At 47.8% G+C, this 21951-nt stretch overlaps 1 protein-coding gene across 1 annotated transcript; it reads left to right on the top strand.

Annotated features, from left to right (window-relative positions):
- Positions 1-5358: 5358 nt before the first annotated feature.
- ACTA2 (actin alpha 2, smooth muscle) lies at positions 5359-21705 on the top strand. The gene is made up of 9 exons (XM_025851003.2): positions 5359-5500; positions 9376-9529; positions 11035-11163; positions 13831-13941; positions 15711-15795; positions 16133-16294; positions 17626-17817; positions 19022-19203; positions 21418-21705. The coding sequence occupies exons 2-9, from the start codon at positions 9401-9403 to the stop codon at positions 21559-21561; spliced, it is 1134 nt and encodes a 377-aa protein (XP_025706788.1). The 5' UTR covers positions 5359-5500; positions 9376-9400; the 3' UTR covers positions 21562-21705.
- Positions 21706-21951: the final 246 nt, after the last annotated feature.

Below are 21951 nucleotides of genomic sequence, written 5' to 3'. Positions count from 1 at the left end.
GAAGATCAGAGTAACCAGCTTGTCCTGGTTGGCTCAGGACTTTCTCAGGCGCTGAAAGTCCCGCACCCTGGAACCCCTTCAGTTAGAGGCAGTGATCCAAGACTTCTGTAAAGAAGGGTTTCGGCCAGGAGGACTCTGCGAGGTTCAAGCCAAGCGGGGATAGGAGGCAGGAGCTGGTGTTGAGACGTTTCTCTCATTGGAGGCAGTTGCTGCCACCAGCTTTGTCCTGGGTGCCCAGGATTTCGTGACGCAGGGACGTTGAATAGTGACGTCACCTGCCTTTGCGTGATGATTTAACCTCTTGCTCCCCACTGTCATGGTTGATGCTGACACAGGCCACTACCCACACGTCTGTGTATGTGCTTGAACTCAGTCTCCGGTCAAACTCAGATGTGTCCGGTCTGAATCCCAGCTCCACCACTGATGAGCTCTGAAGCCTTTTGCAAGAGGTTTAGGTGACCCGAGCCTCCATATACTTCCCTACAAAAGGGAACAGTGACATCCCTTGAGGCTGCTGTGATGATCAGATGAGCTCAGGGATGTAGAGAAAATAGCTCATAGTACTATGCGATAGCAAGCAATGTTATTTGCCCTTTCCTCAGAATGCTCTTGACGTTCAGTGTTTGAAAACCCATTGCTAAGCATTTTCTGTGCTTGATTCGGTTCCACTCAAGAAACATTTACTGAATGTCCCAGGCTCTATGAATGCAAAGATGAAATCAGCTTAGTCTTTGCCCTCAAACGCCTTAGAGTCTAGCCTGGGAATGAGGTGTGTTGTTACAGAACAGCGTGATGAGTCCTGTGAGGGAGGTAAGTGTAGCGTGGTACGGGAGCTGGGGGAAGTATGGGGGGCAGGGGTGGGCACAGGAGACCTACAGGGCCGGGACACCTAACTGAGCTGGGGAGGATGCATAGTGTGGCAGAAGAAGACCTGGGGTGGGGGGTGGGGGTAAATGTAGAAAGGTGAACGGGCGAAGGTCGCCCCAGGGAGAGAACAGCGTGAGCAAAGGTCCTGAGCTGGAAGCTGGTCTGATCCGTCAGTGGAAAAGTCTATCTATCATTCAGTATCATCGGGGCAATGTTGGAGCATAGTACTTGTGAGGAGGGTAGAAAAGGGGGAAGAAGCACGAGAAATTAAGTGCTGTTAAGAAAGACACAATAGAGAGTGTCCTTCTCCTCCAGGGATTTAACTCAGCTCCTAAAGCTCTCTGTTATGCACGGGAAAGCCTCACTTCCCGAGTCATCTTTTGGTGACAACGAGAATGTTGAAGTTGTTCTGGGTCCAAAACCCAGCAGGGTGCTATTCTGCAGTCCAGCAGGTATTCTGTGCTTTCACAAAAGCAATGCAATGAAATAAACATAAAATAGAGCACTCTCTTAACCTTGAAACAGATTACACATTCTAGACACTCTGAAAAGCTTCTAGGAATCCACAGGCTGCCTCTGTTTTCCTCGCTGGCTTAATGGGATCATGGAAAGACAGCTTTATAAAGTGCTCAGATCCCTCTTCTAAGACAGGACCTGGGCACTATCTCCGAAGTGTCTATTAAATGTTAGTAAGTATGCTTAATGTTAACATCATGCATGGAAATCCTCTTTTTTTTTTTTTTTAACTGAGAAACTGTTACAAATGCCTTGGTGTGCAACAGGAAACATCTGTGTATGTGCTGGGACAGGCTTGCCACACGTGCATGCTCCCATCCTAATCCCAAAGCCTAGGGGCTTGGTAGCTGAATGAGGAGAGAAAAAAAAGGAACTTTGCAGATGTGATTAAGTTACTAATCTTAAAATGGGAAGATTATCCTGTGATTATCCAGCAGGGCCCAGTGGAATCACAAGAGTCCTTCCAAGAGCGAGGCAGGATGGGTAGAGTCAGAAATTGAGATTTGAAGATGGTTCGTTGTCAGCCTTGGGGATGGAGGGGCCACGCGCCAAGGAATGCAGGCCACCTCTGGAAACCAGATGGCTGGGAAATTTTCCCCCAGAGCTGACTTGACCTCAGCCTCGTGAAACCTCATGTGGACGTCCAACCTCGAGAACCGGAATATGATAAATTCTGTTGTTTGAAGCCAGTCTGTTTGTTGTGGTTTGTTAAAGCAACAGGAAGTGAACACAGCGTGTCCTCTTCTTCTGGTCAGGTTTTCCTCTCTGCCTTTGTTGTCTGAGAAAGAGTCTTCCTCACCTGTAGATCCAGGTTCCTCTTACGGAACATCCGAGGGCAGGGCGGTGTCCCAGGCTCCGCCGCTCATTTATTCTCTGCATCTCATAACCTTGTGATAATGTAGGATTATTAAAGGAATTTTTCCTATAAGAAAGCTAAGGCAGGGGCTCCTGGGTGGCTCAGTCGGTTAAGCTGCTGCCTTCGGCTCAGGTCATGATCCCAGGGTTCTGGGATCGAGTCCCGCTTCGGGCTCCCTGCTCAGTGGGGAGTCTGCTTCTCCCTCTCCCTTTGCCCCTCCCCCTCATTCTCTCTCTATCAAATAAATAAATAAAATCTTAAAGAAAAAAAAGAAAGAAAGCTAAGGCAGACAGAGGACACAGGGCTGGTAAGCAGTAGATCCAGAACTTGATCTCTGAACCGAAATCCCTCCAAAAATGTTTGCCTTTGTATAAAGCCAAGGTGTGAGGGCTGATTGTCACTGCATTCCTTCCTTACGCTGCACGTTATTCCTCTCGTGTGTAGCGTGCGAAGTGTCCTCTCTTATGGGAGAGTACTTGGGCCTCTCAGATTTTGAATTAATGAGAAGCCTACTAACATTAAAGCCATCTACTGAGCATTGGCATAACCCCCAAACACCAGCCCTTCCACCTCCATAGGAGGCGTCAAATCAAATTTGCCATGAAGATCCTGTGATGCTCAAGTGAAGAGCAGAGCAGAGCAGAGCCCGGCGAAGGCCTGCAGGTGAAGTGAGAGGGGCTGTGTGCAGGTATGGGCTCCATGCCTTTGTCTGCTTGGGCTGTCTTAAGACAACCCAGCCTTTGGATCTGAGATTTCCAGAACCTGGAGAATGTCAAGAACGGGAGACAGGTAGGGTGCCTTTCTCTCACTGTGTCTTCTCAGATGAGATGAACTTTACGAGCTGATTAAAATACAAAATAGCCAGTGAGTGTGATCAGTCTGGAGAAGGCAATTCCTACAGCCCAAATTTTCAATAGCAGCAGAAAATCATCTTCCTTACCAGAATCCGGATGGTATAGCTGTTTGCCAGGATTGACATGGTCTAACTGAAGTCAACAAGGTGATGGGGCTAGAGAATAATCTAGAACTTGTTAGGCAATTATTGAGCACTCACTGTTTACTCAGCTCTAGACCGGGCCCCCGAGAGGATGAAACTTATCCCAGATCTTCAGGGATTGACAATAATAAATCATCATCAGAGAATGTCACCAAGATGGTGTGTGTGATGTGTGTAGAACAGTGCATCTGGAGAGGATTCTTGACTGTGTGCTTAGGGTTTGGAATTTATTTTAGAGTTTTCCTGAATTGCAACCAAGTCATCAGACACTTCTGTTTTGCTAATTGGCTCATAACTCCTTGGATACAGAAGGTAACTGGCCCCTTGGCTGGAGATTTCTTTGTGCACACACATACTCAGGCGGTGCTGCTTTCTCTCAGTGAAGGGACTTGGATGGGGCATGGAAGTATAAATCTCAGACTCAGACAATGAGACCATTTAATCACTTGCTGAGAAATTTATTTTCAGTTATAGGTCCTCCCTGGTTAGTATCAGAGATGAAGAAAAGAAAGGAGGGGGGACGAGAAGAGAGAAGGAAGGCCAGAAGGGGAGAGGAGTGGGAAGGAGGGGAAGGAGAAAGGGAAAAAAAGGAAGAAACTCATAAGGAAAACGAAATCTTGAGTCTCCCGGTATGTCTGTTTACATCATAGTCTGGTTATGGTCAGGGCCGTGGATGTACTGTACTACAATCAAGGCAGAAACTGATGTAAGAACTAGTAAGGTGAATACCACAACTCTTGCCTTTGGTGTTTAAAGGAATATTCACTTTACCAAGTGACCAAGCATGACACAGACACTGCCCGAGATGGGAAGACAACCTCTAGTCAAATTGCCCTCTAACCAGGAAAACAAGGAACTTTTGCTTCACCTGGTCCCCGGGATCAAAAACCACTGGCTTGGTCCCCCAAACCCAGTTTTATGTTATATCGCGAAGTCTTCATACTTGAACATTCAAACCGTTGTGTGTCCTGGTTGATAAAAACTAGACACGGTTGACAGATTCTGAAAAACACAGAGAAACCTGTTATTATTTATGTAGTCTTAAGCCATCTGAAATTTTCTAATAATCAACAGTGCCATTTCTCCAACATGAATACACGTGCGTGTGCGTGCGTGCCACAGATCCAAGGTACCAGCCCCGGTAACGTAAGTGAATAGCTTGCCATAGCTGTAAAATAAAGCCATTCATTCTGGGACCGTTCTCACGTATCAGCCGTCCAGAAACACTCATGATATCCATCAATAAGATTTCTATTATGAATGTAGTTAGAACCCTGGCTTGGAGGAAGGGAGCAGACAAATGTCAAACGCTGAGGCTACCCACTGACCCCTGGGAATGAGAGCTTAAAGCCAGATTCATGCCCGTTGACTCCCTGTCTTTGAGAAATGCCTGGGTCACCTGTCTCTCTCTGTCACCTGTCAAATGGGTCAGCAGGTAGAGAGGAGGGTTGGAGAGACCCCCCCCCACCCTTGAACACGCCCCTTTCTCTCTCAAACTGCTTCTGTAACAGGGCGCTGTGTGGAGCCTGGTCAAACGGTGGCCCCTCATCATTCTGCTAAATCACTCGGTGACATATGGTGGACATTTCCCATGTGCCCAAGGACTAAAGTGGTTAAGGTCATGCTGACTCCCAGGCTCCTCTGGGAAACATGGGCCCATCAACCCTGTCTGCACTTCAGTTCCTATTTCCATTAACACCACATGTGGACTCGATTTAGAAACACAGCGTGACGCCCATTAAATCACGGCGCTCTCTCTCTATTTATGAACAGTTGAAGCAGTATCTTCATTGCAGTCCACCTTTGTAGAAGAGTTTTTTGCAGTCCCTACTTCTCGAGGCCACTCCTCTCCGTGCTCAGGTCGTGAGGAAATGCCCTGGAAGGCCAGCGCAACAACAGGAATGTGCAGCCCGGGCCTGCCTCCGCCCCGGGTGCACAAGCTCAGTGTCTCTGGGCATCTCAGCAGGTGCTCTGGAGGCTTGGGCTGTTTATCTCCCGCAAGCAGCTGAGCTGCCTCCCGTTCCTTGAGCAGAGCAGTGGAATGCAGTGGAAGAGACCCAGACCTCGGGCCACACAGATTAGAGAGTTTTGCGCTGAGGTCCCTATATGGTTGTGTTAGCCTGAATGCCGGGCCCAAGTCTGTCTTCGTTCCTTGTTTGGGAAGCAAGTGGGAGGGAAGCAGGCCAAGGGGCTATATAACCCTTCAGCGTTCAGCTTTCCCGAACACCACCCAGAGCGGAGGAGCCCAGCCAAGCATCGTCAGGGTAAGTGGCACGGACCCAGGGATGTGACTTCCCCGATCCCAGCAGCTCTGATATTACTCAGGACAACCAGACGTCATCTACGGAGATCTGGCTGGGCTGGTGCGCTCTGAAATTTCTGAATGAACACTGTAGTAGTGAAAGACTGTAGCTCTTAGCTTCTAATTACCGAGCGTTGCAGGTGGGTGTGGGGGAGGAGGGCAAAAGGAGATGGAATGGAATCTCTGTGTCACTCTCTTTATCCTAAGTCAGCAGCCCAGATCTTGCAGGGCGTTTCAGAGATGCAATCTAGCTATTTCCAGTAAATCATACATTTATTTATACTGAGACACTGGAAACTCCAGCACTTGTTTGCGGTTAGGTTTGGTGTGGGGATTTCTCACTGGACTGTGTTTTGGGGGCAGCCAAGGTGCCTGGAAGTGGGTTTTAGAAGTGAACACAGTCTACTTGCCTGGTCTTTGCTGTTGACTATGTGTGCGTTTGCCTCTGGGTTCCTAGGCTCTGACTGGTAGTGGCTTCTGTAGGAAAGGCACGTCCCCTGAGAATGTCTGTGCATTTATACTTCAGGATGTGCATCGCACGGTTCCCTGGTCATTTGTCACAGAGTGCTGCAGGAAACCCACGGCATCTTTCTCTGTGAATAAAGAGGGAGGGAGCAGGGCGTGCATCTGACAACTGCTCTCGCATCTCAGCCTATGGGAAGTCTGGTTTGCATTTCTCTCACCCCGGTGAAGCGGGCAGGACTGCGGAGCCAGCCCTGCCGCCCCAGGCTGAGCTTCAACTTCGCTGTAAATCAGGGCTTGGCTTGCTTCAGCCCAGCCTGGAGTTTTCAAGCTGAGATTTTCCTTCCATTTTGTGATCCATGACTAAATATGGTTTGCTTTTCAAGATGGATGAGCTGGGAACTGTAGTGTTCCCCCCAACCCCCCACCCTCTCCCCCGCCCCGCCACTAACTACTCATTTTTGGCACAAGATGCACTGGAGGCAGTTGGAGCAACCCCCCTGACCAGGGGGCAGTTCCAAAAGCAGACACTCGAGTGTGTTTTACCTAATTAGGAAATGCTTTGCTCCAAACCTCCAAACCGAGCTGCTCATTCAGGTTATAGATAAGGGTTGTAAATCACTGAGCCAACTTCCTTCTGGGAACACAGAGACTTCTTCTCTAATGACAGTGCTCATCCGAGAGATTAGAAAATCCCTTCTGGACATTTTTTTTGCCAAATAAAAACTGAATTTACTGAATTTTGAGATGTTTTTTTCTGCATGCTTGCTGAGGCTGAGGGTCAGCCTCCCTTTTCTGCAGTATATTCAGACACTCCCCACCCCCCTCAAGCCCTCCTGGCCAAGAAGAGAGTTAGTAAGGACATGTGCACTCACGGTGATCGTCTCGTCACATTTTCAGAGTGTCCTATTTCCAAATAATTCACCCTGTTTTCAACTCTTTTGGTTTGGAAAGTCTGCTTAGCACATCCACAGACAGCCTGCCGCTTGGAGCCGGCTGCATCTCATACATGCCTCCAACTCTTACTGCCTGTTTTGTCTCGTCTCCTCTGCATTTCTCACTTCTCCTCCAGCTTCTTATTCTGCAAGGACGGAAGCCAGATCACACGAATGCCCAACGGAATCCGGTGTCTGGGAAGGGAAGAGGTGGGTGGGGATGGAAAGAGCATTCTCACGAGTGGAATCCAGAGGTCAAGCATCTCCACACTATGCTTGGAAAGAAAGCAAAGACTAGAAATACAAAGGTGTGGATACCGAGGGTAATTATATACTGATACCAATCATCATAACTTTAAAATTTATCGAGAACTCATAGTGTGTATGCCACCACAATTTATTTTCCATGCTTTTTTAAAAAAAAATCTAACCCCCCATCATAAGAACTCCATGTAGCATGTACTGATTTTCTTGCTGTCTTACAGAGAAGGAAACTGTGATTTAGAGATTTAAATACTTTACTAAGTCACCCGGCTCCGAAGGGATTGGAGTCCGGACTCAAACCCAGGCAGTCTGACTGCAGAGCACAAGCCCCTAATCATCACGCTTTGTCATCTCCGTGGTCCTACCTTTACCAGTGTTGGGATCTTGGACAAGTCACTTCAATTCCTTGAGTCTTGATTTCCTTGTTTGTCAATTGCGGAGAAGAGCACCCGTCCCAGATTTTAAAATGCATGGTCTCAGTTGAGGTTCATGCTCTTTGCAAAGGGTTACACGGCAATTGGAAAGATACAACACTGATTTCCTGGGAATGATCTGGAAGAACTCCAACTGCAAAAGCATTTTTTTTTCCCTCACACCCCAGAAATTTCCTTAAAGGAATTGCCTTTTATATCTGGGTCTGGGTGTGCAGGGAGTTCACCAACTTAGAAGAATCTTCCTCAGCTTGAAATCTTAAAAATCTCGAAGTCGAGCAGAGAACTCTGGGTGTCCCTCTCTTTACGAGATATTTCCACCTAATTCTGCTTGGAAAAATGCAAGGGAATCTAAACTGAAAGTCAAGGAGGTAGCCAAAGGGACCTGACCTCTGATTCAACTCCCTTCCAACTTGCCCTGCGTGCCCTTGAGCAAAATACTTCCTCTGGGTTTTCTCATTAATAAAAATGAGGGCGGTGAATGAAAACGGTCTCTCTAACAAACCTGCGATTTCCCAAATCTATAAAGTTGCTACTTTTGCTCCAACCTTTCAAATTTGGTGATAGGATCCAAGCGTAAGAGTAGAATATTAAAAATATTGTTTTATTACTAAAAGAATACAGGGTCAATTTAGAAACCATGACAGGACCCAGGAAAGATCATTAAAAACACTTACAAAACCCACCGCTTCAAAATAATACCCATCAATGTCTTGGTAAATATAATTAATCTTTTTTCAATGCATAAAAATACATTTTTAAATAGACTCATACGATGTTATTTTCTCTAATCTCTTATTCTTACATGGAATATACTTTTCCCTATCCTTTATCTTTTCTAATGGCAGCAAGGTATTCTACTACCTGATGTGCAATTTATTAGACTCTCCCTCACTGGGATGCTTAGGTTAGCTGTGATTTTTATTAATGGAGAATAACGGCGGCCCCTAAAATTTAAAGCACCTTCTTAGCAAGTTTCAAATGGCTCTAATGGTTTTCCAAACATAAAATAACAGTTCTCAGGTCCCAGAAGAGAGTTTTCAACGCTTTACATTAAACATTTCAACATCTCAACATTTCCAAATTTTCCCATGCTGCCCATCCTTCAAAGTCTGCCCTGTTAAGAAAATATTTAAACGTGATAACCTATCTAGAAAAATGTGTTTGGGTTGATACAGACAGCAAATGCCAGAAACTTCTTTAACATATGACAAATGACTTGTCTCCATGAAGATCTGGTCTCCTGGTCTGATATTCCCATCTGTGCTCTACAGTTGCTCATTCATTCACTTGCTTGGTCATTCTTTTTTTTTTTTTAAGATTTTATTTATTCATTTGAGAGAGAGAGAGAGAGAGAACACGAGCAGGTGGAGGGGCAGAGGGAGAGGGAGAAGGAGACTCCCCGCTGAACAGGGAGCCCAACGTGGGGTCAATACCAGGATCCCGAGATCACGACCTGAGCCGAAGGCTGATGATGCTTAACCGACTGAGCCACCCAGGCGCCCCTTGCTTGGTCACTGTTTAAAGTGCTTCTCAGATGATGGGCCGGCCACTGTGTTGGAGGCCAGTTATGAACATGGACTTCTGAGCTGTGGCTTGTAAAGAGCTTTCAGGCTACTTACTTTGAAATAAATGCTGTGATAAGGGCCTGTGGTGTGCGCTCTAGGAGTACAGAGTAGGAGTGGTCAGTCAAGCGCCAAAATTGTGGGGTGATAGCTGCGTGGGCTTCGTCCCTGTTCCCCTAGGACCCTGTGAAGCAGCTCCATCAAAATGTGTGAAGAAGAGGACAGCACTGCCCTGGTGTGTGACAATGGCTCTGGGCTCTGTAAGGCTGGCTTTGCTGGGGACGATGCGCCCAGGGCTGTTTTCCCATCCATCGTGGGACGCCCCAGACATCAGGTGAGCAATATCATACCATAATTACCTAACGCAATACATATTGCTACATTGACAATCACATGACAACAGTGAAATGTACTAATGTATCAAGATAACGGCTGTGCACCTTAAACTCACACAACGTTGCACATCAAATGTATTCAGTAAAAAAATTCTGATTGGAATAGAGAGAAACGAGGCTGTAGATTAGGTCCCTCTATGTCTGTGTGTCCGTGGGTATCCACAGACCGTCTCTTGCTGTCTGCCCAGAAATTATGTAACCTTGTTATAAACATACCTCTGATGATTGATGTCTAGGAATAAGTATGAATTTCATACACCATGTAGACAGATTATCTGGTGGGTGTCTATCAGACGTAAAGTTAACCCTTTCTCACAATTCCTTTTTGTCCCAGTACGATCATCATCATCATCAGAAATACCGTGAGCTACCTAGTAACGCATGCCACAGCCACTCTTTGGAAAGAAATTAAAATAAATGCCTAGATCACTCACTCTCAAAGATCTTGAGATTAGATGGAAGGAGGCATTGCTACCAAATGTAATTTCACATATTTTAGGGGTCAGTGACAGAGGGGACAGCCACATAGTAATTTTACACAATTATACACAAAACGTTGGGGGCAGCCACATGGTAAAAACGGGAGAATTTCACCTTAGAAATTCTCCTTCGCATCAGCTATGTAGTTGCTCATTGAGCCTATCTATCTGATTGCTATTTATGGTTCTCAGTTTGGCATATATAAGAGTAAATAATAGCCTCTTCCAATGAATGAAATCTGAACCCAGTCTCTTTGTTGAGCTGTGTGCAATGGAGATACTTTGCACAAACCACTATTTATGGCTCTCTAGTAACCACGACTGCTTTGCAATTCCGAAAGTCACTCCGGTGCTATTTAAAATCCCAACAATGAGAATTTCCTTTCTCGTGTTGCTTTTTCTAAGCTTCACTTTAATGATTAAAAACATACTTCTGACTAGGCAAATGTCTTAATGTTGATTGGTATGGAGTTATTTATTAGAAATCAAGCACTGAATGGTCATTTGCTTATATAATGCTTAGAAAATATTCACATCTCTTGGGTGGGTGACAACTTTAACGGTATAGTTTCAAGGATTTATAAGAGGCAAAGTGCCATTTAACGTCTATGTAAAATTTCATGCATTCATTTAACAAGTACTTATTGAGTGATAAATATGGTGAACAAGACAAGGACAATCTCCGCCCTAACAGAGCTCAGTAAGAAACAGAGCAGATAAAAAAATACAATGTAGAGTTGCTTTACCCACGGGGCCCTCTGCTATTTAGAGACCGATTCACGCCTGTTGCCCATCCACGGAGGCACGACGTTGTTTAAGAGCATAGTGACCATAAGACAGAATGTCAAGCGGCTGGCACCAACAGAGGAACTTCCTATTGCAATGATTTAACTCTTTGTGATTGGATCATAGTCGGTTCGTAAGTTCTGGGGGCGGCTGACTCGGGCTGTGTTGAATCTTTGTAGGGAGTGATGGTGGGAATGGGACAAAAAGACAGCTACGTGGGTGACGAAGCACAAAGCAAAAGGGGAATCCTGACCTTGAAGTACCCAATAGAACACGGCATCATCACCAACTGGGACGACATGGAAAAGGTACCGGGAGCTTCTCTGTAGGTTGAGCCTTCGGGATGCGTAATTTTCCGTGGCCTGGTTCAAAACATCTTGCTACTGTTGAAAAAAAAAAAAATCCTGAAATGCTTCTAAAAAAAATTAAAAAATCCCTTGCCTAACAGGGTTTATAAACTACTTAGAGGGAGACTGTTTTGCAGATGAGAACAGTAGCCCTTTGCCAGGGGTGGGAATTAATAGTCTGTTGGCTCAGTCAACTGGATTACCCTCCCAGGGCCAGCAGCCAGGAGAATTAACCCACCCCCACCCCCCTTGCTCACCAGCAGCAAAAAGGCTGTGCCTCCCAGGGGAGGAGAGGAGCCGGGCCACCTCTGCCCCACCCATGCTGCAAAGCTTTTCACTAATCCCCCCGAACATTTTTTTTTTTTTTTAAGTGTTTTAGTTTTCACTACAGAAGCGGGACCCATGATTTGGTACATTCCTGAATGTTCCCCAGTATACTGAAGCACAAGGAACTGACAAAAATTTTTAAATATTTTAGAAAGTACCTCTCTGTGTCGCATTAAGTGAATGCTTTATCTCCCAATTTCATATAAATAGAGCTTGTGGGAAGAGTTAAATCCTAGGGCTTTTTTTTTTTTTTTTGATTGGTGGGGAGCAAATGAGGGTGGGGAGGGGAGGAGGGGCAGGAGGAGAGAGAGAATCTTAAGCAGGCTCCACACCCAGTGCGGCGGAGCCCAGTGCAGGGCTCGATCTCACCACCCCGAGATCATGAACTGAGCTGAAATCAAGAGTCAGATACTTAACCGACTGAGCCACCCAGGCGCCCCAAATCCTAGGACTTTAATGTTTGTTATTAGGCATCGTAGAAACACAAGTGATTGGAGAAAAAGCAGACAGGCTAATGAGAAAATGACATTAATTTTTTTAATGTAGCAAAATATTAGAACCACAATATCTGGACTTTTATTTGTCAGCTCCCTACACACACACACACACACACACACACACACACACTCACACACACACTCACACACAGTCTCACCAGTTTAAGAGAAAATAGTATTGCTAGAATTTATCAGTAATAATGCCAAGGACTCTACTTCTCTTCAACAGCATTTCACTAGGTTTGCTTTGTCTGAGATGCCGGATTTGGTTAAAGCTACAATTTGCACAGAGGAGAGGGTATTAATAGCTAAGTAGGAAATACTCTTAAGAGTTTCTCCATGAGGCTGGCAGCATCTCAGCATGCATGCACCTAGAGCATTGGGATGAATAAAGAATTTTGTCATTTCTAAAGCTGAAATTTAGAGTGTCTTCTGGAGAGAGAGAGGCGAGAGAGGGGGTTGGAAGAGAGGTTTGCCAGCGGGGGGGGGAGGGGTTGGTTGTTTTCTCAGTGTGACATTTCGGGGTAACCACAGTATATAGTATGACTGGCAGAATTTCTTGAGCACTCTGCTACTTTTATTCCATCAAAGGAGTACAACATTCAAGAGCCTTCTTTCCTTTTTAGAAACCACAACTTCAAAACCAAAGAAACTGGAACAAGATAAAGAATCTTTAAAGTCAATCTGGCTTTTGTGGATTTATAAAACCTTTTGCAAGCAGTTCTTGTTTTGTTTTGTTTTGTTTGTTGTAGTTCTGGATGAATCTAATATTCCTAGTGCTAACGGAGACTTTTCAGGCCCTTAAAAATAATTAATTTGGCCCTTTTTACAATGGTCTGTTCTTTTTGGCATTGATGATTAAAGAGGATGCTCAACCATGAAGCGAACACACTCGTGTCCAAAGTGCATCATACGGCTGCGCTATCAATAGGCACAGGCTATTTTCAAAACACCTGAAGGCCAAATACCTGCCCACGAACGGAAGGTCCGGAGCATGCCCATGAAGGCAGGCTTCTCCCAGCCCTGGAGAGTAGAGAGGGGGACGGAGGAGGTGGAGGTGGAGACAGGGACACCTGTCTTCTTAGCATAGGTTACAGAGGGAAATTTCCCAAAAAGTATTAAAAATGGTAACTAGATTTTCAGGTCAGTTTCATTCATCTATTCATTCATTCACTCATTTGTCCCTTTACTTGCTAAACTAAATCATTTTCCCATGAATATTAACTAAAGTGGTAGAAGGGGTAAAGATACAGTTGGCACCCGGCTGGTTCAGTCTGAAGAGCATGAGGCTCCTGATCTTGGGGCTGTGAGTTCAAACTCCACACTGGGCATAGAGATTACTTTAAACAAAGGTATGGTTGATTAATAATAATAATCTTTATTCTGGGCCAGGTGCTGGAGTAAATAGTAACTCTAGGGTTCTCGCCAAGACATACTAGTTATTTTCGTACTACCCATGTGAGGTGAGCTGGGAAGGATTAAAATTTGCCTTAGCTTGCACAACCAAGAAGTGGTTGAGCTGGGATTTGAACCCAGATTTGATGCTAGACCCCGTGCCCTCAACCGCTAAGCCATCCTGCCCCACTGACCTCGGTTTGGGTTTTCGCTGAGTCACTTCCTTGATGTGAATCCTTGGGTAAGTTACCCATAGTCTTTGAGTTTCAGTCTCCATGCCAGTAGAAATGTGGATGTTTCGTGAGGGCTTGTAACATGCAGTTTGGTCCTAGTTTCAGCTAGCTCCTTCTGGGGGTCCGCAGCCCTCCACAACATCACCTCATTGTGTTTCTCCCCGGTCCCCCACTAGATCTGGCACCACTCTTTCTACAATGAGCTTCGCGTTGCCCCTGAAGAGCATCCAACTCTGCTCACTGAGGCGCCCCTGAACCCCAAGGCGAACCGGGAGAAAATGACCCAGGTAAATAGCCACTCCAGGATCCAGCACTCTGGGGCTTGGGGAGAGTCCTATTTGAAAGGGATGGGACAGGGCAGCAGAGAGGAGGCCCACCCCAACAGCCCACTCGCAGACCAACAATTTTCCAGGAACTTGGGGATTCCCAAGGACAGAAACATCTTGATGGTACTCAGATCCTTACTGGGGGAACTGCCCCTCGACTCCAAAAGCAATAGGAAATTAGAATATGTAAAGGGAAAGGTTGGATGTGTTAAGTTAACAACTTCTAAGGAGAAATCATTTCAAAATGCGGGGTCACACACAGCCAGGGATCTGTCGCTTCTCAGCTACGTGAGCCTAGCGAATCCACTTAATTTCTTGGATTCCTGGTTTCCTTGTCTATGTGTCGGGAATAAGACTAGTACTATTATTTTTTCAAAGTGTTGATGTGAAGATCAATGAGACAAAATGTCAAACATGTTTTGTGGTGCCTGATATAATAAACGTTTCACACATAATAGTTTTTACTGTCATCATTGTGACTTGTCTGAAGCTCAAAGACTTTCCAGTAGGAGATCATCCATTTCACCAGCCAGACAAGCCTTCCAGTTTGGATGAACTATCAAATAAAAACATCCCATGTCAGCTTAGTGCTTGCTAGGGTGAAGCTCTGGGTTAAGTGGTTTACGTGCCTTGTCTCTTTAAATCTGAACCACGTGAAGCAGGTTACATTCTATAAATGAATATACAATGATATATCTGATTATACAAATGAACAATTCAAGGATCGCATACACGAGATGAGTGTCCCCAGGTCAGACAGCTAGAAGCGGCAGAGGCTGCAATTGACCTTGGATCTCTGGGATCAATAAATGTAAATACTGCAGGGCCTTTTCCTCAGAAGAGCTCTTGATTGGCATGCTTACACCAACACACGGCGCGGTCATCCTCTGCAGGGGGACCTCTGTGCGCCTGGGTGTCCCACCACGTGGTGAGCGATGTCGTTTCTGATGGGCGTTCTTGTTCCTGGGAATGGTGTGGGGGCAGAAAAGCAGTTGGGAAGCACGGAGGTCTAGCAAACGATGTCAGACATTCTGGTGGATAGACCAGGCAGGGTTTAGTGGATGGAGAAGTGGAGGCCCGTGGGCATCTCTGGGTGCGTGGCCTTCTCACAAGTGACCTGCGGCGGCTCCGGTCTTGTCCCCAGACTGTGTGAGCTGAGGCACTGGTGTTCATATAGGGCCCTCTGCTACCAAGCAGGCATTTCTCATCTTCCAGGATCAAGGTCCCTTCCACTGCAGCCAAAGTGGCCTTGGATTCTACGGCTGACATTGACTCAGCAATTACATGAAAAAAATGGAACAGATGAACAGGAACCTCAGGCGAATCACAGAAATGGGCTCTTTCCCAACCGGTCTGAGCTTCTGGTCAAAGGTCTCCTTCTGTAAGACCAGAGAAGTCCGAACCTGAATGTCATCTTCTCTTTATCTTTTGGCTTTGATATCATGAACAGGTCCTAGGCTGCTCACACTGGGAGCTCGCCTAGTCCACACCCCTCCGTTTACAGTTGAGCGACCAGGGAGGAAGCCCACAGGGGTCAGCTGCATACCCCCACCCGTCATGTGTGCACCGCGCCCCCTCCCTTCCCTGCACCCTCAGGGCACAGCGTCCTCTGCCCCGAGCCCGGCGGGCGCGTCTGTATTCTGAGCCCACCTGCAGGGGGCGCTCTCTTGACCATCCTGGCCGAGACTGGCAGCCGCGTCACCAACTTAGCGCTTTGGCTTGCTTTGCAGATTATGTTTGAGACTTTCAACGTCCCGGCTATGTATGTGGCTATCCAGGCAGTGCTGTCCCTCTACGCCTCTGGACGCACGACCGGTAGGTGGGAGCCCAGGTTGGGTGCACCGTCCATGACGGGGTTTGGTTGTAATGGTTGTAAACGTGGCGTTTGGACGGACTGGGGGGTAGCTAGAACTGACAAGCCTGATCCCAGCCCACCTTGAAAAACAAGCTCTCGAGCTCCTATTTCCAGCAGGCCTTTTTTTCTCTCTCTTTCTCTGTCTTCCCCAAGCGCTGTCCTGCCTCTTCTACGCTCTCACAGGCTCTCTCTCTTCTCTTTCAAATCAGAGGCTCAGAAACTCCCCTGCCGCTCGGCCAGCCAGGGCCGGCGCACCTGCTGCCGCGCTCCCTTTCATCGTGCCCGTTTGTCCCCCAGGCATCGTGCTGGACTCTGGGGACGGCGTCACCCACAACGTGCCCATCTACGAGGGCTACGCCCTGCCCCACGCCATCATGCGTCTGGACCTGGCCGGCCGCGACCTCACCGACTACCTCATGAAGATCCTGACTGAACGCGGCTACTCCTTCGTGACCACCGGTGAGACGGGTGGGAGGGAGGGCCGGGGGTGAAGGGCCCGCGTCTCCTTCACAGCGCCGTGCAGGACCCTGGTGACCGTCCGGGGAAACAATGGGAGGGGCCCGTGCGGGTGGCAAGGCCTGACTCCAAGGCCCACAACAAAGCACGGCCTTTTTGGCTCAAAGCGATGGTTGGCGCTCTTGGAGACACCAGGGAAGGGCCCGGGGCCCGGTCCTGCCCCTCGCCAGTGGGGTGACCCAACCTCACCAAACCATCTGTAGAATGGGGGGGGTCACCCCTCACATGATTGTCGTATTGAATGACACCAAGCACATGGAATTCCTAGCACTGAGTAATTCCACATTTGTAAGTCAGTAAGTCCATAATTGTTAGCTAGTTTGAAGGCCAACCCAGCAGGAAGCTGTTCACACGTGTCTTTGGCCTCCAAGCTGGTGCCGCCCTGGCCGTATCTGCAAGAGGTGACCTCAGCAGGTGCTGACACGTTAGGGCGTCCTCAGCGCCCATGGCCCTGGCTGCCTGCCCTGCCCCCCCATCGAGCTGGTGTTGTCCACACGTTTCCATGTCTGGACACGCCTGAGGTTTATTATAAACTCTGAGCTTGAGCTCTGTGGGTGTTAAATTTCTTTCTGGGGTAAGGAGTTGAATTCGTCCCTACATTCCTCTTCTGCTCGCCACAAAAGAGCCCCAGAAAATTTCCAAAAGGCCCCAGGGGCCAGGTGCAACCAATAGCTTAGAAGTTCAGAGTGCAGGAGTCTGAAAGGTACTGCTTGCCTGCTTCTTCCACACCTCCTTCACTATGCATCACTGAGCCTCCCGGGTCAGGACCGGTCCTGAGCCAGGGCCTGCCTCCTTCTGGAAGGTGATGAATATGCCAGCGGTGTGAACTGGGACCTACCCGGGCCAGGCAACATGGGTGTCTGCAGCTTTTTGAAAACTGTAGGGGCCCCAAAGCATAAGACTTCCTGGTCAACTGAAAATCCAATGTAACAAACTACTGTAAGACAATTGTAACAGAGAGTGAATAGTTAATCCTGAAAAAAAAAAAAATCCCAAATGTAACGTATAGAAGGATGCCCTGCTCTGTGCCTTTAGCTAGCTCCTTTTCTTCCTGTCATGCATTTTCCAGACCATATTTTCGAGGAGCCTACCTCTCTGCTACGGACAGAAGTGGCTCCCTCGAGGACCTAGAGTTTAATTGCCATTATGGATTTGGGGTTGCAGGATATCGAATTTACACATGTTTTTGAAGGAACCCTTCTTGGAGGAGAGACCCAAGTAAGGTGGGTGGATTTTCACCACCTGCACAAACCCTTATGTTTGTATCTTGACAGCTGAGCGTGAGATCGTCCGGGACATCAAGGAGAAGCTCTGCTACGTGGCTCTGGACTTTGAAAACGAGATGGCCACAGCTGCATCATCTTCCTCCCTTGAGAAAAGCTACGAGCTACCTGATGGGCAGGTGATCACCATCGGGAACGAGCGCTTCCGCTGCCCAGAGACCCTGTTCCAGCCCTCCTTCATCGGTAGGCTTCAATGTCCTGTCCTTGGGCAGGGGGGGGAAGCACCCTAGCCCCCCGAATCCAGCCAGCCCCTGGCTCTCAGCACCCTTCTGCATGTGGGGACCTGGGCCAGGGGCCACAAGACCAAATGCATTTCTAAACCAGGGCAAGGGAAAGAGTGTCCGATTTCTAGGGAGAGCAGAAGGACGTCAGGAAAAGAGTTTTCTTTCTAAGCAAACATGGTCTATGCTGGAGTCAAGCCAAAAGCATCCTTGGCGTGGGGAGTATGATGAAAAAATCAGATATTGCCTGTGCTGAGGACACAGTGGAGCCATCGATGGATGGGAAGAATGTGCTGAATGCTGAGACTTTGGGGGGAGTGAAGGGTTGGAGGGAGAGGAAAACGTTAAAGCATTAGCATTGACCTTGGACGAAGGTTAGCATAGTTGTTTCCAGAGGGTGGGCTCTGGGAGGGATGAGCCCGGGCTTGGGTCTCAGTTCTCCTGTCATGATCTCGGGAAGGTCACTCAAAGTCCCCAAGCCTCCATGTCCTCATGTATAAAATGAGGGCTGTGATGGTACCTGTATCACAGGGTGGCTGTAAGAAGTACGGTGTGGGACACGTAGCCCAACGCCTGGCCGAAACAAACACTCAGTAACTATTAGATATTGTTAATAATGAATAATTAGGTATTATTACGATTACATTCCAGCATCGCAAAAGGTGAAGGGCCACCTGGAGGTTCTTTGCCAAAGACCCACATCAGAAATTTTTAAAAATTCAGGGAAAAAAAAACCAACCCCAAACAAACAACTATTATCAAAATTGAAGGGAAAGGAGACTTTGTCCAAATCAGATGAAGCACCTTCCCTGGGATTCGGTGCCCTTTGGCTTTGAGGGGTGCCAGCAAAGAGAGCAGGCTTAGGGTAGTCCTGAGCTATGCCTAGGCACCAGCTCTGCACCGGACCTCCTGCAGGGAGCCTGAGACTCTGCCCTTACTTGAATCCCACATAGTGGTGAGTCTGTTAACAATCAGCCCTTGCCCCCTAGAGGTGCCGCAGCAAGGCTTCCTCACTAGATGAGAGGTGGGAGCGCTTGGAGACTCTAAGGACGGGCGGTTCCCACACTGCGATGCCTACCTAGCTTCAGTCCAACGTAAGACCCTCATGCAGCTCTTCCTGGGTTTTGCCCACCACCCAAGGATCATGGCCCGTGTCTCCTTTGCAGGGATGGAGTCTGCTGGCATCCATGAAACCACCTACAACAGTATCATGAAGTGTGACATTGACATCAGGAAGGACCTCTATGCTAACAACGTCCTCTCGGGGGGTACCACCATGTACCCTGGCATTGCTGACCGCATGCAGAAGGAGATCACCGCGCTGGCGCCCAGCACCATGAAGATCAAGGTATGGTTCGGGGTCAGGTGCCACGGCTATGCTTCAGGCTATGAGACCAACTCCATCACCAGACGAGACGGGCCCTTCAGAGGCCACGTCGTGCTCACGTGTGCTCGTGGTTTCCAGGGCTAAGCAGTAGGTCCACATCCACAAGTTCTGCTCTTTATAGGATTTAAGTCAATCCGGTTCATCAGAGAAGCTAAATTATTTTGCACAAAATTTAATCTGTAATTACTCTTGTCCATCAGCTATTTTCAGGAGTGAAGTTCATCAGAGCTCCCCGTGTGCGCATATCCCTTCATTTTTCTTTTGAGATGTAACTCACATGTAACATTCTATTAGTTTCAGGTGTACAACATAATTCAATATTTGCATATATTGTGAAATGATCCCCACGGTAAATCTAGATGATTTCCATCATATCTCTTAAAAATAGACACGGTGTCATTTTCCCCCATCACAGAACTAGTGCATCTCACATATAGAACATTATGAAAAATCAGATGAGCCAGACATGTTTCCAAAGAGGTTTAAATGCTGTAGATTCTATAGCATGTACTCTTTTTCCAAAAGTGATCACAGCTCAGTGGCCAAGAATTAGAGCGGTATCTTCAGCTCTCTGTCTGGCACTCCTTTTGATCTAGGTGCTCAGAAGCACGGAATCCCTCCAGGATGGTCAAGCTCGGTCCCCGAGCTACCAAAGACCCTTATGTTATGTGTTGAGTCCCAGTCGTGGGAACTCAGAGATTAAAAGGAGATGGTTCTTTGGAGGCAACTTACATGTGCCTGGCGACTTCTCAAAAGCTGTTATCCCGCTCTGAAATCAGAAGCCACGCTGGGACTCTCTGACCCGTGTCCCAGGGAGCAGAAGAGAGGACACTCCGCCTGCAGATCACACTCGCACGCGCGAGAAGTATTCAAACACATTTCTCTGTTATTTGCACTCCCTTGTCCTTTTTTGAAGAGGGTTTGCAGATAACAGAAAGAGAGCGGAGCTCTTTGCCTGCATCACAGGCTCTGAAAGACTGCGTGGTAAGAGGAGAGACTGTTTCCTGAGGCTGGTGTTTCTTGAATGCTCCTCTGATCGGCTGTCTCCCCCTCTCCCTTGGACACCTGATGGAGGGACATGCAACCAGCTCTGGGCTCACTGACAAAGCCTGCCCAGGTGGGGGTGTATTACAGACGGCAGCGGCAGCCAAAGCTGGCCCGGTCCTGCTTCCCCAAACCTGGCTTCTCGAATAACACAAATGTGGAACGTGGGGCTCCCGTGTGGGGAGAGAAAACCCGTTAAAAAATCTGGGGCCATAGGGTGATGACTTTAGGGAAAACTGAAACTGGATGGTGGGGGTTATAGGAACTCTGGACTGTCTTTTACCTACCACCTTTCTGTTCAGCTAAAATTACCCCCAAATGGAAAGGTTGTTTCTAAAACAAAATGAAGCTAAACAAAACCACACCTGGAGGAGATCCAGGTTTGAATATCGGGTCTGACAGGTGCACAACCAGTGTGACCTACATCAGTTACATAAACCTCTCTCAGACTCTGTTTCCCCATGTGTAACATGGCACTAATTCAATACTCTCTAAACTGGCTTGAGGTAGTACGTGTAAAATGCTTAGCATCGTGCTAGGCACATAGTAGGTGCTCAGTAAATATCAGCTATGTGTATGAAAAATAAACGTTCAAACAGAGCTTGGAGGATACACAGAAATTAAACCTTTCCACCGTGGTTTCGGAAATACCTTGTCTTTTTGCCCAAGGGTCCATATTCGTCTCTACCTAAGTATCCAAGTCGGGAGTGAGATTGGGAAGTGCTCAGCTGTAGCTATGTTTTGGGGTTCCTGCGGGTAGACGGGACCCCTGGCATGAGTCAGGGAGAGCCAGCCAGGGCAGCTTACTGGCACCTACTCCAGGGAAATGGTCATCCAGCAGGGGACCCTGAGCCCTCCAGTGTGAAACAGTGCATCTCAGCGGCCTTAAACAGGTGGAAGAAGACTCGTAGAGTAAGTTTGGAGACTCTCATTGGAGAGTTTCTAAATTCACTAGTCGCCTCCGTTGGCTTGGGGTCGGGACGGGGGGCGGTTAGGGCCAGGCGTCTGACAGCTGAGACCGTACCTGCTGTCCACGGGCCTCCAGCGAGGTCCACCCAGTCTGCACCCTGGGGGCATGCCCGGCCCTGTTTTAGTATGCTAACGGTCCTTCTTTCTCATCCTGGCCAACAGATCATCGCCCCTCCGGAGCGCAAGTACTCTGTCTGGATCGGGGGTTCCATCCTGGCTTCTCTGTCCACGTTCCAGCAGATGTGGATCAGCAAACAGGAATACGACGAGGCCGGGCCGTCCATTGTCCACCGCAAATGCTTCTAAAACACGTCCTTGCTCTCTGTCTCTGGCACAACTGTGAATGTTATGTGGAGTAATGCCTTCAGTTCTTTTCCAAATCATTCCTAGCCAAAGCCCTGACTTGTTACCTATGTGTTTTTTAATAAATCTGAAATATGTTACTGGTAACCTGCGGACTTGGCCTCTGACGGGCACCCTGCGCGCCCCTGTTTCTGTAGGTGGACCGGTGGCTCCCCCTAGTGGTGGATCCTGGGGCACGACACGGGTAGGACGGGCTCGCTCACACTAACCTGGGAAGTCCGGCTAAATGCTGTCCGGGAGATAAATGGAAATGTGGATGAAAGTGTATCAATAGGATAGCCCACCCTGACTTCACAACCTGCCGGGTCATTACGTTACCTTGCTGTCTTATGA

Source organism: Callorhinus ursinus, unplaced genomic scaffold (assembly GCF_003265705.2).
Source record: "Callorhinus ursinus isolate GAN/ISIS: 27379988/994484 unplaced genomic scaffold, GSC_fseal_2.0 scaffold32, whole genome shotgun sequence".
Lineage (NCBI taxonomy): Eukaryota > Metazoa > Chordata > Mammalia > Carnivora > Otariidae > Callorhinus > Callorhinus ursinus.
This window is presented reverse-complemented; position numbering and strand designations above follow the sequence as displayed.

What these genes read in the sequence shown, in the direction of transcription:
- ACTA2 (XM_025851003.2), top strand. Translation starts at nt 9,401, where the DNA reads ATGTGTGAAGAAGAGGACAGCACTGCCCTGGTGTGTGACAATGGCTCT. An exon ending in ACCGGGAGAAAATGACCCAG is followed by an intron (nt 13,942 to 15,710) that starts GTAAATAGCCAC and finishes CTTGCTTTGCAG; the next exon opens with ATTATGTTTGAGACTTTCAA. An exon ending in CTACTCCTTCGTGACCACCG is followed by an intron (nt 16,295 to 17,625) that starts GTGAGACGGGTG and finishes GTATCTTGACAG; the next exon opens with CTGAGCGTGAGATCGTCCGG.